At 46.2% G+C, this 18,094-nt stretch overlaps 1 protein-coding gene across 5 annotated transcripts in view; it reads left to right on the forward strand.

The window, feature by feature from the left end:
- LARP4B (La ribonucleoprotein 4B) overlaps positions 1 to 16,420 on the forward strand; it is a 114,776-nt gene extending 98,356 nt beyond the window's left edge. For 4 of the 5 annotated variants that reach the window (XM_073229482.1, XM_036993700.2, XM_073229480.1 and 1 more), the window contains 5 exons: positions 7,916 to 7,961; positions 9,149 to 9,313; positions 11,486 to 11,610; positions 11,696 to 11,804; positions 12,821 to 16,420. In XM_073229482.1, the coding sequence (XP_073085583.1) occupies positions 7,916 to 7,961; positions 9,149 to 9,313; positions 11,486 to 11,610; positions 11,696 to 11,804; positions 12,821 to 13,093 (718 nt within the window). In that variant the 3' untranslated portion in view covers positions 13,094 to 16,420. The remainder of the gene's footprint in view (positions 1 to 7,915; positions 7,962 to 9,148; positions 9,314 to 11,485; positions 11,611 to 11,695; positions 11,805 to 12,820) is intronic. The other variant, XM_073229481.1, reaches the window with a different exon arrangement.
- Positions 16,421 to 18,094: the final 1,674 nt, after the last annotated feature.

Consider the following 18,094-nt stretch of genomic DNA (forward strand, 5'->3'; position numbering starts at 1 on the left):
GCGATTGTAAATAGTGCTGTGATAAATATAGGGGTGAATCTGTCTTTTTCAAACTGGGCTACTGCATCCTTAGGGTAAATTCCTAGAAGTGGAATTCCTGGGTCAAATGGTATTTCTGTTTTGAGCATTTTGATGAACCTCCATACTGCTTTCCACAATGGTTGAACTAATTTACATTCCCACCAGCAGTGTAGGAGTTCCGCTTTCTCCACAACCTCGTCAACATTTGTTGTTGTTCATCTTTTGGATGGTGGCAATCCTTACTGGTGTGAGATATCTCATTGGTGATACCTCATTGTGGTTTTAATTTGCATTTCTCTGATGATTAGCCATGTGTAGCATCTTTTCATGTATCTGTTGGCCATCTGAATTTCTTCTTTAGAGAACTGTTCAGCTCCTTTGCCCATTTTTTAATTGGATTATTTGCTTTTTGTTTGTTGAGGTGTGTGAGCTCTTTATATATTTTGGATGTCAACCCTTTATAGGATCTGTCATTTATGAATATATTCACCCATACTGTAGGATACCTTTTTGTTCTGTTGATGGTGTCCTTTGCTGTACAGAAACTTTTCAGCTTGATATAGTCCCACTTGTTCATTTTTGCTTTTGTTTCCCTTGCCTGGGGAGATGTGTTCATGAAGAAGTCGCTCATGTTTATGTCTAAGAGATTTTTGCCTATGTTTTTTTCTAAGAGTTTTATGGTTTCATGACTTACATTCAGGTCTTTGATCCATTTCTAATTTACTTTTGTGTATGGGGTTAGACAGTGATCCAGTTTCATTCTCTTACACGTACCTGTCCAGTTTTGCCAGCACCATCTGTTGAAGAGACTGTCATTTCCCCATTGTTATGTCCATGGCTCCTTTATCGTATATTAATTGACCATATATGTTTGGGTTAATGTTTGGAGTCTCTATTCTGTTCCACTGGTCTGTGGCTCTGTTCTTGTGCCAGTACCAAATTGTCTTGATTACTGTGTCTTTGTAGTAGAGCTTGAAGTTGGGGAGCGAGATCCCCCCAACTTTATTCTTCCTTCTCAGGTTTGCTTTGGCTATTCGGGGTCTTTGGTGTTTCCATATGAATTTTTGAACTATTTGTTCCAGTTCTTTGAAGAATGCTATTGGTAATTTGATAGGGATTGCATTGAATCTGTGTATTGTTTTGGGCAGGATGGCCATTTTGACGATATTAATTCTTCCTAGCCAAGAACATGGGATGAGTTTCCATTTGTTAGTGTCCTCTTTAATTTCTCTTAAGAGTGTCTTATAGCTTTCAGGGTATAGGTCTTTCACTTCCTTGGTTAGGTTTATTCCTAGGTATTCTTTTTGATTCAGTTGTGAATGAAATTGTTTTCCTGATTTCTCTTTCTATTAGTTCATTGTTAATGTATAGGAAAGCCACAGATTTCTATGTGTTACTTTTGTATCCTGCAACTTTGCTGAATTCCGATATTAGTTCTAGTAGTTCTGGAGTGGAGTCTTTAGGGTTTTTTGTGTACAATATCATGTCATCTGCATATAGTGACAGTTTGACTTCTTCTTTACCAATCTGGATTCCTTGTATTTCTTTGTTCTGTCTAATTGCCATGGCTAGGACCTCCAGTACTATGTTGAATAACAGTGGTGAGAGTGGGCATCCCTGTCCTGTTCCCGATCTCAGAGGAAAAGCTTTCAGCCTCTTGCTGTTGAGTGTGATTTTGGCTGTGGGTTTATCATATATGGCCTTTATTATGTTGAGGTACTTGCCCTCTATACCCATTTTGTTGAGAGTTTTTATCATGAATGGATGCTGAAATTTTGTTGAATGCTTTTTCAGCATCTATGATCATGTGGTTTTTGTCCTTTTGTTGATGCGGTGGATGATGTTAATGGATTTTCGAATGTTGTACCATCCTTGCATCCCTGGGATGAATCCAACTTGGTCATGGTGTGTGATCCTTCTGATGTATTTTGGAATTTGGTTTGCTAATATTTTATTGAGTATTTTTGCATCTATGTTCATCAGAGATATTGGTCTGTAGTTTTCTTTTTTGGTGGGGTTTTTACTTGGTTTTGGTATTAGGGTGATGTTGGCTTCATAGAATGAGTTTGGAAGTATTCCCTCCTCTTCTATTTTTTGGAAAACTTTAAGGAGAATGGGTATTATATCTTCTCTGTACGTCTGATAAAACTCCGAGGTAAATCCATCTGGCCTGGGGGTTTTGTTCTTGGGTAGTTTTTTGATTACTGCTTCAATTTCGTTGCTGGTAATTGGTCTGTTTAGATTTTGGGTTTCTTCCTTGGTCTGTCTTGAAAGGTTGTATTTTTCTAGGAAGTTGTCCATTTGCTCTAGGTTTTCCAGCTTGTTAGAATATAGGTTTTCATAGTATTCTCTAATAATTCTTTGTATTTCTGTGGTGTCCGTTGTGATTTTTCCTTTCTCGTTTCTGATTCTGTTTATATGTGTAGATTCTCTTTTTCTCTTAGTAAGTCTGACTAGAGGCTTATCTATTTTGTTTATTTTCTCAAAGAACCAGTTCTTGGTTTCATTGATTTTTTTCTATTGTTTTATTCTTCTCAATTTTATGTATTTCTTCTCTGATCTTTATTATGTCCCTCCTTCTGCTGACTTTAGACCTCATTTGTTCTTCTTTTTCCAATTTTGATAATTGTGATGTTAGACTATTCATTTGGGATGGTTCTTCCTTCTTTAAGTAGGCCTGGATTGCTATATACTCTCCTCTTAAGACTGTTTTCGGTGCATCCCACAGAAGTTGGGGCTGTGTGTTGTTGCTGTCATTTGTTTCCATATATTCCTTGATCTCTATTTTAATTTGGTTGTTGATCCATTGATTATTTAGCAGCATGTTAAGCCTCCATGTGTTTGTGAGCCTTTTTGCTTTCTTTGTACAATTTATTTCTAGTTTTAAACCTTTGTGGTTTGAAAAGTTGATTGTTAGTATTTCAGTCTTTTTGAATTTACTGAGGCTCTTTTTGTGGCCTAGTATGTGGTCTATTCTGGAGAACGTTCCATGTGCACTTGAGTAGAATGTGTATCCTGTTGCTTTTGGGTATAGAGTTCTATAGATGTCTTTTAGGTCCATCTGTTCTAGTGTGTTGTTAAGTGCCTCTGTGTCCTTACTTATTTTCTGTCTGGTGGATCTATCCTTTGGAATGAGTGGTGTGTTGACATCTCCCAAAATGAATGCATTGCATTCTATTTCCTCCTTTAATTCTGTTAGTTTTAGTTTCACATATGCTGGTGTTCCTAGATTGAGTGCATATATATTTATAATGGTTATATCTCTTTTTGGACTGACCCCTTTATCATTATGTAATGTCCTTCTTTATCTCTTATTACTTGCTTTATTTTGAAGTCTATTTTGTCTGATACAAGTACTGCAACACCTGCTTTTTTCTCCCTGTTGTTTGCATGAAAAATCTTTTTCCATCCCTAGAGTTTTAGTCTGTGCATGTCTTTGAGGTGAGTCTCCTATAAGCAGCATATAGATGGGTCTTGCTTTTTTTTCCATTCTATTACTCTGTGTCTTTTGATTGGTGCATTCAGTCCATTTACATTTAGGGTGATTATTGAAAGATATGTACTTATTGCCATTGTGGGCTTTAAGTTTGTGGTTACCAAAGGTTCAAGGTTACCTTCTTTACTATCTTACTGTGTAACTTAACTCGCTTATTGAGCTATTATAAACACTGTCTAATGATTCTTTATTTCTCTCCCTTCTTATACCTCCTCCTCCATTCTTCACATGTTGGGTGTTTTGTTCTGTGCTCTTTTGTGTTTCCTTTGACTTCTTTTGTGGGTAGTTGATTTTGTTTTTTGCCTTTAGTTAATACTTGGTTGGGCTGCTTTCTTTGCTGTGATTTTATTTTCTCTGGGTGACATCTATTTAGCCTTAGGAGTGCTCCCATCTAGAGCAGTCCCTCTAAAATATCCTGTAGAAGTGGTTTGTGGGAGGCAAATTCTCTTAAGTTTTGGTTGTCTGGGAACAACAGCTTTTGCTTGTTTAATCCCTCCTTCCTATATAAATGATAATTGTTCTGGATACAGTATTCTTGGTGCAAGACTCTTCTGTTACATTGCATTAATTATATCATGCCATTCTCTTCTGGCCTGTAAAGTTTCTGTTGAGGAGTCTGATGGATTTTCCTTTGTAGGTGACCTTTTTTCTCTCTCTGGCTGCCTTTAATACTCTGTCCTTGTCCTTGATGTTTGCTATTTTAATTATTATGTGCATTGGTGTTGTCCTCCTTGGGTCCCTCTGTTGGGAGTTCTGTGTGCTTCCATGGTCTGAGCAACTATTTCCTCCCCCCGTTTGGGGAAGTTCTCAGCAATTATTTCTTCAAAGACACTTTCTATCCATTTTTCACTCTCTTCTTCTACTGGTACCCCTATAATGCAGATATTGTTCCGTTTGGATTGGTCACACAATTCTCTTAATATTCTTTCATTCCTGGAGATCCTTTTATCTCTCTCTGCATCAGCTTCTCTGCGTTCCTGTTCTCTGATTTCTGTTCCATTAATGGCCTCTTGCACCACATCCAGTGTGCTCTTAAGTCCTTCCAGAGATTGTTTTATTCCTGTATTCTCCCTCTGTACTTGCTTGTTTAGCTCTTGCATATTTCTCTGCAGATCTGTCAGCCTGATTATGACCTGTATTTTGAATTCCTTTTTGGGGAGATTGGTTAGATCTATCTATCCAGGCCCTCTCTCAGGGGTTGTCTGGACTATTTTGGACTCTACTAAATTCTTCTGCCTTTTTATGGTGATAGAGGTAGGTATAGGCAGGTAGCTTGTGTGTCAGCTGGGAGAACAAAGTCCTTTTGTGCTTGCTGGTTGCCTTGCCCGTCTCCGCTGCCTGTGTCAGTTACCCGCACTCCTGGAGCAGCCTCCAGGTTAATCCTCTAAGCTGCTGTGGGCGGAGTCTCCGTCAGAGTAGCACAGAGCCCTGCGGGGTGTGGCAGGCCCGCCACGTGTGCTCTCTTGTGAAAGCAGCCCTCTGCCAGGCAGCTGTGTGCTGCCAGTGGCCTTTCAGTCTGGCCCAAGCGGCTGTGTGCCGGGCTGAGATTTTGGGCGGCTGCTCCTGGGCTGTTCCTTTGCTGCTGCCACAGGCTCCCACAGGCCACTCCCAGACCCCTCTGCCACTGCTGGTGTGCACAGGCTGCACTCAGGCCTCTCTTTCACTGCCGCAGGTGTGCGCCGGCCACTCCCTTGCCCCTTTGGTGCTGCCACCGCTGGCGCGCACGGGCCACTCCCAGACCACTCGGTCGCCACTGCCTTGGACTCACGTGGGCCTCTCCTGGGCCCACTGGCGCCGCCGCCACTGGCGTGCACAGGCCACTCCCCGGCCCCTCTGGCGCCGCTGCCGCTGGCGTGCACAGGCTGCTTGGTTGCCACTGTCATGGGCTCATGCGGGCCGCTCCCAGTCCCCTCTGGTGCCGCCACCATAGGTTTGTGCCTTCTGCTCTGTTGCCACCGCTGCTGGCTCACGCAGGCCAGCCCTGGGCTGCTCAGCCACTGCCTCCTCACGCCGGCCGGCCCCAGACTGCTTGTCCGCCACCACTGTGGGCTCACGCGGGCCGCTCTTGGGCCCCTCTGGCACTGCTGCCCCTGTCATGTGCTGCCACTCTCCCACTACTGGGCCAGTGTGTCAGAGTCTGCGCCAGATGGGGGAACGACTGGCAGGCTCCTTATCACCATGACGGACTTAAGAGCTGCGCTGCTGCCCAGGGGGTTGGGTCGCCTAGAGTTCCCCAGGATTCCCAGGTGCTGGACTTATTGTGCCGGGGCGACTTCGTCCAGCTGTGCGGTCCCTGTCCCTTTAAAACTTGCAAAAAGCACTTGCTTTTGTTTTGTCTCAGGGGCGCCGATTGCAGGGATCTGCTCGCAGGTTTTGCTTTTCTCTTTCGGGTTCTGCCTGGCCATGGCTTGTATCTTACCCCTTTCGTGTGGTGCTGAGTTCTCGCAGATGTAGATGTAGCCTGGCTGTTGTATTGTATCCACTGGTGTCTCTTGTAGAAATAGTTGTTTTTTTGTGTTTTCAAAAATATATATGTTTTTGGGAGGAGATTTCAGCTGAACTATGCACTCTGCCATTTTGGCTCCCTCACCTCAGTTTCCTTTAGCTTTGTTAGGTGGTAGAGAGTGGTATGCAGCACCCTCGTGCCCCTAGACCACATGTCACTCTGCCACCCTCGGTACCTCAGCTCTCAGGGCAGTCCTCAGCCAGCCTCAGTGGCTGTGGACTTCAGGGAGCAGATGGCTGTCCCAGTCATGTCACCTGGTGGGAACATTCTGCTTTGGGGAACTAAGACAGCTAAGCCACCAGGATTTAGACTTACAAGTACAGGCAGCACAGATGGTGCTCATGGGACATGGGACGCAGCCATGTGCCCGGGCCACATGAGCTGCTGTGGCCCTGTCACAGCATCTGCTGCAGCTCCTGAGCTGGGACCACCCTTTGTAGGCACTGCTGGCCCCTTCACCTGGCAGTGTGGGCATCTCCATGGGCCCCTGCGTGGCACCGACAGGCCAGCAGTCAGCAGATGCTCTGCCTCCTCCAGAGTGGGCGAGGGCCAATATCATCAGTGTACTGCCAAGTGGCTGGTGTCCTAGGCCAGGCTGGATGCTGTTGGTAGTAGTAGGCAGGCAAACTTTGTCACAGGTTGCCTCCAAACACAGTGATGGGAAGATCCCCCTACACACTGGTTCTCGGGGTACTTTTGATGGGGTGTGATGCAGAGGGGATTGGTATGTGGCATTGCTGCCGTAATCCGGGTTGGGACCCCTCTGCAGGTCCTGGTGCTGAGGGGATCCCTGTGAGGTTGTCAGTGAGGGTTGAGAGCTGCTGCTGCTCCACCATGAGTGCAGTCCCCATGGCCTGGTGCCCCATGTGCATTGGCTGTGGCCACTTAGGCAGGTGTTTGGTCTTCACTAGGAACTGGTTGAAGGCACAAGCTGCTTCTGGAGTCGTTTCTGGAGGAGAGGGTGTGCTCTGCCCTGTCCCCCTCCTGGAGTGGCTAGCGAGGGCTCCACGGAGCACCCCCACTCAGCAGAGGTCTAAGGCTCTGACAACTTAAGCTATGGGTAAGCCTGCTTGTAGGTTTTCTGTAAAATAAAGGAACTAGTCAAGGTTATTTCTAGGCTCCTTTCCAGCTTATATAATACAGGGCCCTCAGGGAGTCTTTGCACCCAGCTGAAATGACACAGGGTAAATAAGTTAAATTAGAATGAAATGTGAGTTATTAGGTCATGTGAGCCTGTCCAGGGCAGTGAAAGTGTGCTGGAATCTTCAGAGCCTGTCCTGAAGACTTTGGCCAGTGTTTGTTGCTGTGACGTGTAGTACGGTGCTGCTGCCAGTGGTCTCTGATTCTGAGCCATGGAAATTTAGCATGGAGCGTGTGGCTGGTAGTCAGGTGTAGACCCTGCTGTCTGCAGGGTCCAGGTGTGGTTCAGGGGTGAAGGGTGGGCGTTGACGGCAGTGTCTGGGTGTAGGGGAGTGGGCGGGATGACCAGCTACTTGGGCTCTTCCCATTTGGTGGTGACCTTGATGCATCCTCATTGCCTCCTGTTCACAATGCTCCTGTGCAGTTCAGTATCAGGTTTTGCACATCTTGTCACTCCAACGGGACAGATGGCCACATACTCATATTGAAACGAGTTCTAAGTAACCACTAGGAAATCTTTCCAATAAATTTGTTTTACTTCCTTTAGAGAACTATCTGGACATCAGTTTTAGTGCTTTACTATAAAAGTTTTGTTCATTTTGCTTATACTTCTTGTGACTGGTATTGTAGAGTCAGGAGGCACCTATAAAAGATTACAAAGGAATAAAGGCTGAATATATGTGTACACATGTGCTCTATGAAAAATGTTGCAGGTGCAAAAGAACTAACAGTCACACTTTCCTCTCTACTAGGAAGAATTCCTTTGGCTACCGTAAGAAAAGGGAGGACAAGTTCACAGTGAGTACTTGAAGCCTGCATTGTTTTTGCAAGTCATTTAAGTTCAATTCCTACTAAGCAGACATGGTTATTAAATGCAAGCTTAGTTCTGAGGACACCGACCTCATCAAAACCAGCTGGCCTCCAGCACCTACACCCTAGTAAGGAGAGATTGGCAGGGGTTCCGAGAGGGGTGGTGGGTTTTTTTCAGCATTTTGGCTCTGCCCTGTACTCCCTTGAGTTCAGCCAACTGCTCTGGTCTCTGCTGTGGGGAGGGAGCTTCCTGTCAGTACAAGTTGCTGGGAAGTGTTGGCCCTTTGAAGCAAGCAGCCTGGTGGGCAGGCCCACCATCTACTAAGCCTGTGTCCACCGTGTACAAGCCCCTCCCCTTCTGCTTCTGTAACCTTCAGCCAAGGCCTGGACACTTAGCATCTAATGACTGCCAGTTCGTTAGAGCAAGCCAAGTGGTTGCTTTTCCCCAAGCTCCATCACTGCCTCTCTCCTGAGATAGTATTGCATTTGGATATTACTATGCTGAGTTTATTCTTCAAGTCAAGGAATCCAATAAGAATCTGTTGTCAAATGCCATATTTTTACATAGTGATGTTAAAATATAAAGTGTTTCCATAAGTTAATTTTCAGATAAGCCTCCCCTTTTTTTGTTAAACCATTAATGGATATCTCTGTAAAATTTCTTATCTAAGTTGTAGAGTTGAGAGAATAACATTGTTTTGTCTTCTATCTCCTCTATGATCCAGTTTACAGACATTCTGTGATGACATGAAACTTGTCTGGAGATGAGTATTGTTAATGTGTAGACTCAGGCTCCTTGAGTTTTGACTAGGGGTGGGGTTTTTTGCAGCATCTCCCTATCTGCTCTCAGCTCCACACCTGCATCCTTTCAGGAGGCCAGACAACAGAGGGTATGGTGGGCATAGAGAAGGAAGGGTGTGCGGGCCGTGGCCGGCAGCAGCCTTGAGGGCTCAGCCTTACAGCTCTGCTCTCAGTGCTCAAAGCTGCCTAACAAGTGGCCTTCGATTACATGACCAAACATTGGTGTGGCTGGATTATCTGTCTGTTGCTTTTTCAGACAGATGGGGAGATCACAAGATTGGAGACCTGGCTATCTGCTTCTATCTCTTTTGGTGTTTCTCAGTACCATTCTGACTGGCTACACTGTGTACTTTGCTGGTCTTATTTTCTTTCAGAGGAGCCAAACTCAGTCTCCAACACCCCCAAAGCCTCCGTCCCCAAGCTTCGAATTAGGGTTGTCCAGCTTTCCTCCACTGCCTGGGGCAGCAGGCCATCTGAAGACAGAGGACTTGTTTGAAAACAGGCTGTCTAGTTTGCTAATAGGAACATCGAAAGAAAGGGTAAGATGCTTACTACCAGCCTGGTGCTTGCTGACATTTATGGAGTGCAGACCTTGTGCCAGGCACCTTGCTGGACTCTTTACCATGCAGTGCTTAGGGTTGCCAGAAAGCAAGGGACTTGCCGAGGCCACACAGATTTTGAGTAGTAGGGCCAGAGTTGATCCCTGGACTGGACCCTCGTAATTCCCTTGCTGCCAGGGTCAGAGGTAGAAGCCTGTGTGGGGGTATGCTGTGTAGACACTTCTCACACTCAGAAATGCAGATTATTGCATTATTGTTGTTATTGAGGACCTGCCCCTACTTTACAAATCACAGAATATAACAGAGAAATCTAAATTATAATTTTCAGTAATCTGCATCAGTAACAAGAAGCCAGGAAGAACTTTGCTATAACCTTTAGCTTTGATGAACTTGTAGACTGACAACGGAATTGCTCTCATTCCAGCCATGATGACAGTCCCAAGAACCAGCTGGGCTGCAGAGTCAGAGTGCAGCGTCCAGTGTGCCTTCTGGCTTCTGCTGTAGGGAACGAGTTGAGGGGGTTTGTCCTGCTGCTGGCACTGGTGTTTTCGGCTTGTGAGCTCTTCACCTGTGCAGAGGAACCCCTGGCACAGGTCCCTATGCGAGTACTCAGCCTTGTGGAACTTCCTAATGGAAGCCCATCCCTGCCAGCTTACTACCCTCCAATGTAAGGAGTCAGAAAGCCCTGGCCTCTGGATGGGGGTTGGCACCACCTTGCAGCCACGTCCCAACCGTGTACACCTGTAGACTGCCTTGAAGTTCCTCAGTCACCAGGCCAGGTTGACAGTGTGATTGCTGAAGCCCAGTGTGTTCAGTCCTCTTATATGGGTACTGGTTACTGCTCTGGTTTTAACCTTCGAAGTTAAGTGAATTCCAAGAGTGTATTTTATATTAACATTAATATAAATTTGGCATGTCTTGTTGTGCATTAATATTTAGTATTTAAACTTCCAAACAATAATTTCTAGACTACAAATGCCCTGTAGAATGATGTTGGGGATCAAGACAGATCAAAGATCATGACTTACGTTCAAACCAACCTACCTCTCAGCCGTGAGCAGAGGAGCAGACAAGGCTGGCCTCTACCCTGCTTTGAGAACAGCAGCTGCTGTTTCTCCCATTTGAATTTGTTTTTGAAGAAAGAATTGAAGTTTTTGAAAAGTCTGAATGAACCTGGTTCCTCGAGGAGCTGTTGGGTCACCTTGACACTCGCATTTGGGATCCAGCAGGAGGGGGCTTAGCAGCCACAGGGGCCTCAAGTGTGAGCTCTCTTGGGGCTGCTTGAACTGAGTTCCATGTAGCCTGGATTGAATGAGCTTTCACAAAAGGAGGCATTTTCCGCTCAGCTTGAGGACAGAATTACAGGCTCTGTTTCTTGGGGAGGGCTACATGCCTCTGGTCCCTCTCAGGCCAGCCAGGCTGGTGCCATTCCCCATCTTGCTCCATTAAGAAGTTCTTGGTTTAGTTCACTTTAGGAATCTTTTATCTGATTTGAAAAGTAAAATCTTTAAGAAAATGTCTCTTTACACTTAACCTCATTACTTACTAATCACTCAAGGTGAGGATGACCATGTGTGAGCTGTCCCCATGGAGGTGGGGTCCTGGCGGGAGTGGGTGTGCTACCCAGTCCCTGCCCTGACAACGGGCAAGCTAACTCCAGTGCTCCCGTCTGTGAAACTGGGAGAGTTGACTCTGCTTCCAGGGCCCATTTGTGGATTCAGGGGACCACAGCCAGCACTGGCCACAACCACCAGGCACTCACATATGTATCAGCAGGAGGTGCTGGTCTTTGGTTCTGGGTATGAGAATGAGCTGCCCTGAAGTGCACTGGAACCCCCACTTATAGATATGGGAGCACTGGCTGTGAGCCAGCCTGCTAAGTGCTGGGGTGTTCCACATTAATAAGATGCTTCTGATATCTGTTCACCTGAGGAAACAAGCTCACAGATGACTCTAGTGGAAGCCCAGGAGAAGGCCCGGGACAGGGGTGGCCAAACAGGGATGGAAAGGGGACCCTCAGGGACAGACTGCTCTGTGTCCCTGTGAAGCAGGCAGGACACACCATATCCGTGGGGGTGGGAGGCTGGTGCCTTTGTTGGCATCTTTAAGATGATAGGACCCACTTACAAGCTGCCGCTCCCATGGTTTCAGAGCCTGACCGTGGACACAAGCCCTAACACCGGTCCTATAGCAACCTCCAGAGAGCCCGTGGCGCCGGCTCCCTGTGCCTTGGCAGCAGCCCGTGCACGGCCCCCATCCCCAGCCTGCCTGCCCGAGTAAGTACTGCGTGCTACCATGTGTCCCCATCAACCTGCACAGCTACTGTCGTGTGGCAGACTCAAATGGGAGTGCTTTTTACAGGGATCACAAGGTGGTGGAGAAGCAGAGGGAGACCCTCGGTGTGGACAGGCTTCCTTCCGCCCTGGCTGCCACAGCGAGTAAATCGGTGCAGGTGAACGGCGCTGCCACGGTACGTGCCCGCCACCCCCTGCGGCCTGCAGAGGCAGCGCTGGTACCTCAGGGCAGGACAGCCCCTCCCCTCTGTCATCTCATTTTCAGTAAAATCTGCCCATTGGATTTGTTCCATGTGCCTGTGCTTTCTGTGGGATACCTTGGTGTCAGCTGCTCCCTTCCACTGACCTCTCAGGTTATTTCTTGCCACATAGCCACAGGGCCAAATTTCAGTGTTGGGTGAATGAGGCTGCCTCACCAGGGGTGTTAAGATCCCAGTGTTCTCAGGGATTTGTGGCCGTCAGAGCTGCACTGTGCCCCGACCACCAGGGCCCACCACCTGCTCCCAGGGACCTCCATTCCACAGACCTGCCAGGGCAAGCCAGCCTGTTTTATTTTGATTTGTGTTGTCCTCAATTTGATTGTGGCTGAGCTTTTGTCAACTAGATTTGGACGAGAAGCCCTTATTATCATCCCCTGTTGAGTCTTTAAAATAATTTTTAGGTCTAAGTTATTTTTAAGTTAAATGGTTCGTGGAGGTGAAATGGTTTTAAATGTTCTCTTTTCTTCTGTCATTTAGCCTTTATGCTACTACTTACCTGAAACCCTGTTAGCTTTTTTTTTTTTTATAGTTTTTGACTCTCTTCACCTTTCCTGAACCCACTCCTTCAGCCCTCTAGTTTGCAATGTGCACAGAGACCCTGGAGAACGGTTTCTGAAGGTCGTTTGTCCACGACAAGTTGGGCAGGCACTGTGTGTAGTGTGGGGGTGCAGCCCAGGGCCGAGGGTCCTGTCAGCACTTGTTCCTCAGTAGTTCATCCGTTCACAGTATGTTCTAGAGCATTTTGGAGGGAAAGCTCTGCTGCAGAGGGAGCACCAGTGTTGAAATTCATGAACTTCGTAAAAGTAATACTTTTGAACTTGGTGGTTTGGTTGCACTTGAAAACTTTACTTTTGTCTGAAGTAAACTTTGTTTTTACATGTTGCTGGAGACCCATTTGACGCATATAATCCCGGAGTTTGTCTATTTCCCAGGAATTGCGAAAGCCCAGCTATGCGGAGATTTGTCAGAGGACAAGTAGAGAGCCCCCATCTGCCCTTTTGCAACCCCAGAAAGAGCAAAAGCCAAACCCTGTCGGTTGTGGAAAGGAAGAAAAGAAGCTCACCGAGAGAGAGCCCCCCACCACCAAGTCCAACCCAGGACCACCCAGAGACCAGAGAAGGCTGCCGGGCCGCCGGCCCTCCCCCCCTGCCACAGGGAGGCGCCCCCACAGAGAACAGAGCACCCCTCCACAGTCCCCTCAGTGAGCGCCGAGGTCGGGGAGGCCTGAGGAGCTGAGGTCACCACAACTAAGCACTGTCCCACTCGGTACCGGGAATGAGCCGCTGGTTAGGAGCTTGCAGTGTAGCCCAGGCCCATGAGATGTCTGCAAGTTATTTTTCTTCTGTGAGTTGGATTTTCCCCCTCTTGAAAAAAAATCTATTTTTCAGGATTTAATTAATATAAACCTTATTTTAGGTTGGTGCTTAACTGGAGGTGATGCATAAGTCTGATTTTTTTCAGGATAGAAAATGCATTTATCCTAACAAATTGATATTTTTATTAAGCCTCCACATGGCTATGAATGCAAGCTATATATAGTGAGTTTTTCTGAATTATGCAGAACTATGCTACTTCATTTTTTTGAATGACTGGTTAGCAAGTGTGTATGTGAGTTGTCCAGATGGCGGCGTAGCTAAGGACAGCCAGACAAGGGCACAAAGCACACGCCAGCATGGCCTGGAGAAAGGTAGGGTCTGCTTGCACCACACGCTGGCACGGGACTTGACTTTTTCAGAATCTTAACAAGTGATGCTGGCATTTTTTTCTCTAAAAAACTATAGCCCATTTTTGATCTACTGGGCAAAGTTGACCTGAGAAAACTTGAAACCTTGAGTTTTGATGGGCTGTAAGCAAGCAACCAGCTTCTCACTCCAGTCTCAAGTGGTTGTTATATAAGGTAGACTCAAGAGCACATTGTGAATAGAACCTACATGAAAAAACAAAACTGTATTGCTCACTGACCTGTCAACTCGACACTGTACCCTGATGTGGTCTTAACCTGCAAGCTGTGGGGAGGGTGTGGGAGCCTGCCGTGGCTCCGGGGGTTCCCCCATGTTGGCAGCTCCTGCCTACGCCTGTGCATCGGCACTCAGTGGAGACATTGCTGAATCGTGAGCGAAGGGCGTCTGGTGCCGTTGGTGGTAGATGGAAGTCCCCGCTGTCCCTAACGCCAGGACCAGGGTCTTGCTGATGCCCCATGCAGGTGCCGTGCTTGAAGGGCACGCACACACAGAAGCTAGCCGTTTATGATAAAGCTGCACATAAATTATTTTGTTTTAAAGGGCCTAAATTTCTTTAAGTATTGTAAGCAGCATACATTAAAATATTTCCCACTAAATGTAACCATACAGTTTATTCCACACAATGTTATTTAACAAGACTGAAGGTTTTTTAAAAAAATTATTTCCATCCAATATTTAAAGACTTGAATTTTATTTAAACTTGAAAATGACTTTGCCTTAACTTTTGTATGAGACAGCTTAGAGTTCATGGAGACCGGCCCTGGGTTGGCGTGGCTGGATTACAGAGCTACTCAGTCAGGTGGGGGCTGCTGTTGCTGGTCTTACTGAGTTGGCTTATGTACTGTGAGAGCTAACAGTCATGTTGTAATATACCAAGGAGATCCTCAACAGTTGATCTTTTTTCAGATTGTTGAAAAACCCTGTAAATGCAAATAGTTGATACTGTATCACATGTGCACTTGGGAGTGTGTGCTTTGCTTGTACAGTTGTAAATAATCAGAACATATTAAACAGGTACCCTAAAGAGAAAATCTGATAAAAATTGTTACTATATTATAAATGTTGCTATGGAGCTGGATGTAGATAAACTAAATGTTGTGGTTTGAATATTATTTTAGTTTGTTGGGGTCTTTCTTTTTCCTTTATACTGGGGTTGAACTGATTCTGCCTCTTTGCTGCTGCTGCAGAAGGGAAGTGGGGTCTTACTAAAGCCTTTTCATGCTCTTCTTAAAAGTACGTAAATATGTACTGATCACAGCTAATGTGAAAGTGCAGTATAGAGAGAGAAACTGGAGAGCTTTAAGATAGATGAAAGTGAAGAATAATGACTTAGAATCACATAGCTAGGTGTGGCTTACCTGCCAGAGGGACATAAGCCCTGGTGTATTTGACTATCGCTTATCCTGCAGAAAAGTTGTCATGATTTAAATACCTGTAAATACACACAGCCCTAATATTTGCAAATTCCTGTAGAAGAAACATGGGAATTTCTTAGCAGTTGTCAGATTGCTGATTAAAGATAACAGAAATAATTGACCTCTTACACCCAAACTAATGAGTACTGTACAAGAATTGGGAAGGCCAGCTCTGAGCCCCAGGGTTCGTTAAGATTGCAGTCCTTGCTGGTGGAGGGAGCCAGGGTTGTTAGCCATCATTACCCTGTGCAGTAGACACTGGTTTTTAAGGACAGAACCTCTTTCCCTGGAGGTGGGTATGTGTTAGGGCCAGCTGAGGCTGACTGGCTGCTGTTCATTGGGGGAGAGTGCAGGGTTCGGCAGCTGCAGGCAGGTTGGAGTGGTTACTCAGGATAGCAGACTGCAGCCAGGCGGTGTGGTGGGTAGTGACACAAGGTGGCATGTTGGCTGTGAGCACGCTGCATGTTCTTGCAGATTCTGCTGCCTCTGTATGAGCTTCCTGTGCCACATTTACTGTGCCCGCAACCAGAGTCTGAATCTTCATCAAGGGCTGAATTTTCACTCTGATGTGATTTTCATAGCATTTTTAATTAAGCAAAGGCAATATGCCAGTTAGCTATATAATGTCCAAGAAAACCCAGTCTTTCTGATACTACTGTGAGGTTTTACACTCAAAGAAAAGAATGGGAGCTGGCGCACAGGCAGCTGGGATGAGGCACATGCAGCCAGCGGTAGGAGGCTTTCATCCATTTTTAGAAACTTAATGCTTTTCCTTTCCCCAGCAGTATCTAAAGGTCTAGAATCAGGTATAGCAATCACCAAACTTACAGGCTTGGGTGACTATTCTTCCCATTTGGAAATGTAAGAATGAAAATCTGGCCCCACTTCATCAGAATTTCAAGTAGAGTAGTTGCTTTTTAGGAGTTTGTGTCATGATGTTTCTGATCAGGCCCTCCTGTAATCACATCGCCGGTTGTCACAAGTGGGTGGCAGAAAATGCTTCATGTTGCTATAAAGTCAGGATCACTGCAGATCACGTGTAAGAGCTGGCTCAGTTTCTCACGAGGGCAGCAGGTGAGGAGGTGGCATCTGCCGTCAGCGGGCTGGGCCCGGGCTGGGGGCTTTGCAGCCTGTTCACAGAGAGCAACAATCAGACACCCAGAGAGCCAGCAGCTGCCAATTCGCAGAATGGAGTGTAACTCGGAAGCTTTCTTGAGGGCTTTATTTCTGTTCTGCTCCTTTTCATTAAGACTGGAATCAAGCTTATGTGTAAACTATTGGTAATTTAAGTTTCCTTTTGTGTCATTCAGTGTAAAACTGTCTAATTTGAAAAAAAATGTAGGTTATGAAAAATAAAAACTTAGGCACTGTTCAATTTTTCTTTTGCTTTTTTTAAATTAAAATTTTCTTCAAGAATGTATCTTTTTAAAGAATTATTTTTGTCTGTTTCCATCAGTGTCATGAGAGTGAAATACAGGTTGCTTTCAACCTGTGTGGATGACAGAGGCTTACCCCATACACGTGCAAGTTGTCCCTGGAGGCTCTGTGGTTTAGGACATCCCAGGTGAGGTTCAAGTCAAATATTCATGAGGAAATAGCTTCATTAAGTCCGGTGTTTGCCAAAAATACATGCCCTGTGTTGGGTCTTTTGTTCCTGTGTGAAATGGCCACTTAGGAGATGTCACCAAAAGCCCTTGGCAGTGACGTTGGGGCCTCGTGGTCTTTGGATCACAAGTGAACCTCAAAGCAAAGTGGCAACTCATCCTTAAAGGCCAGTGATGCCAGCGTAACACAGGCTGAGGTGGGTGATAGGGACCTGACATGTGGACAGGGTCTCCTCCCCAGAAACTGAGGGGTTGTCCCCTTCTCCCGTGTGTCTACAGGGTGCTCTTTCCCTGTTGACCTAGTATTTGCCTTTGGCTGCTTACCTTTGCTGTGTATTAGATACTTTCTGCCCACCTCCATACCAGCTATATTTATTCAGAGTATCTTCTGACTCACAGTTTTTAATTCTTGCATCATAAATTTTGTAAGTTCTTCCCCCTCATGGTGCGAGTGTATCAGTCTAGCGTGCCAGTCTGTCCCTATGCTGGGGTCATAAGTAGATCTTGTGTGCTTTTTGCCAGGTGGGAAAATGGTTTTCCCAAATCACTACTAATTATGAGTAGGTCACTATCTGTCCACCGAAATGGCATGCTGCTCCTGTGACCTGCAGAGTCTCTCCTGTGCACATGTCTCGTCCCGGCTCTGTTCCACACTGCAGGTGTTTTCCTGCTGCTCTGGTCCAGTTTTATCAGCCCATCGTCCTGCTTCGCTGAGAGTTGTCTTCACAGAACTCACCAGGATGGTAATGAAACATGTTCCACAGGAGTGAGGCATGAATTCGGCATGCCTGGTGGCCATTGCACCCCATTCTCAGTGCACCGTCTGTGACACTGAGGTTGCCCATTAGGCCTTGTCAAGCTGATGAAGTCCTGCTGAGGGTATTCTTTATGCACAGCACTGGCCCAGGAAATCTAAGAAATGGGTCTGTGTGTTGCTTTGTTATTTCCACCTTAAAGCCTTGAGAATACTCGGCAGCTTAAAATGACGGTCACACATGGGAACTGGCTGACGTGGACTCAGCTCACAGATCCTGACTGCCATGCATCTCCTTTGGGCAGGCGGCCAGCCACAGTGGTTTTTCCATGGCTGTGGGAGGGGTGCAAGAGCTGAATCCCAAGTGTTTAAATCTCCCCCCACCCTGGGAACTGAAATGGCTGTGTTCCAGTCCTTGGTATGCCTGCCTCTTTTACTAATGTTAAGATCCCATTTGTCTAGATCATTGGGTGACCCTGGCAGTTGAGCACCCACCACCAGCGGATGGTCCCAGGAAGACAGTGACCACGCACTGATCCCCTCCCACTCTGACCTTTTCCAGTGATTCCTGAAACTAGATAAGCTGCTACCTGGCTCTCTGCCCCATGCTTTGGCAGAAAGGATGCATTCCAGCTCTTCTTGGGACACATTCGAGGTCAGCACTTTACTGTGGGCCCCAAGATTCAAGGTT

The sequence above is a fragment of the Manis javanica genome, chromosome 2 (genome assembly GCF_040802235.1).
Source record: "Manis javanica isolate MJ-LG chromosome 2, MJ_LKY, whole genome shotgun sequence".
Lineage (NCBI taxonomy): Eukaryota > Metazoa > Chordata > Mammalia > Pholidota > Manidae > Manis > Manis javanica.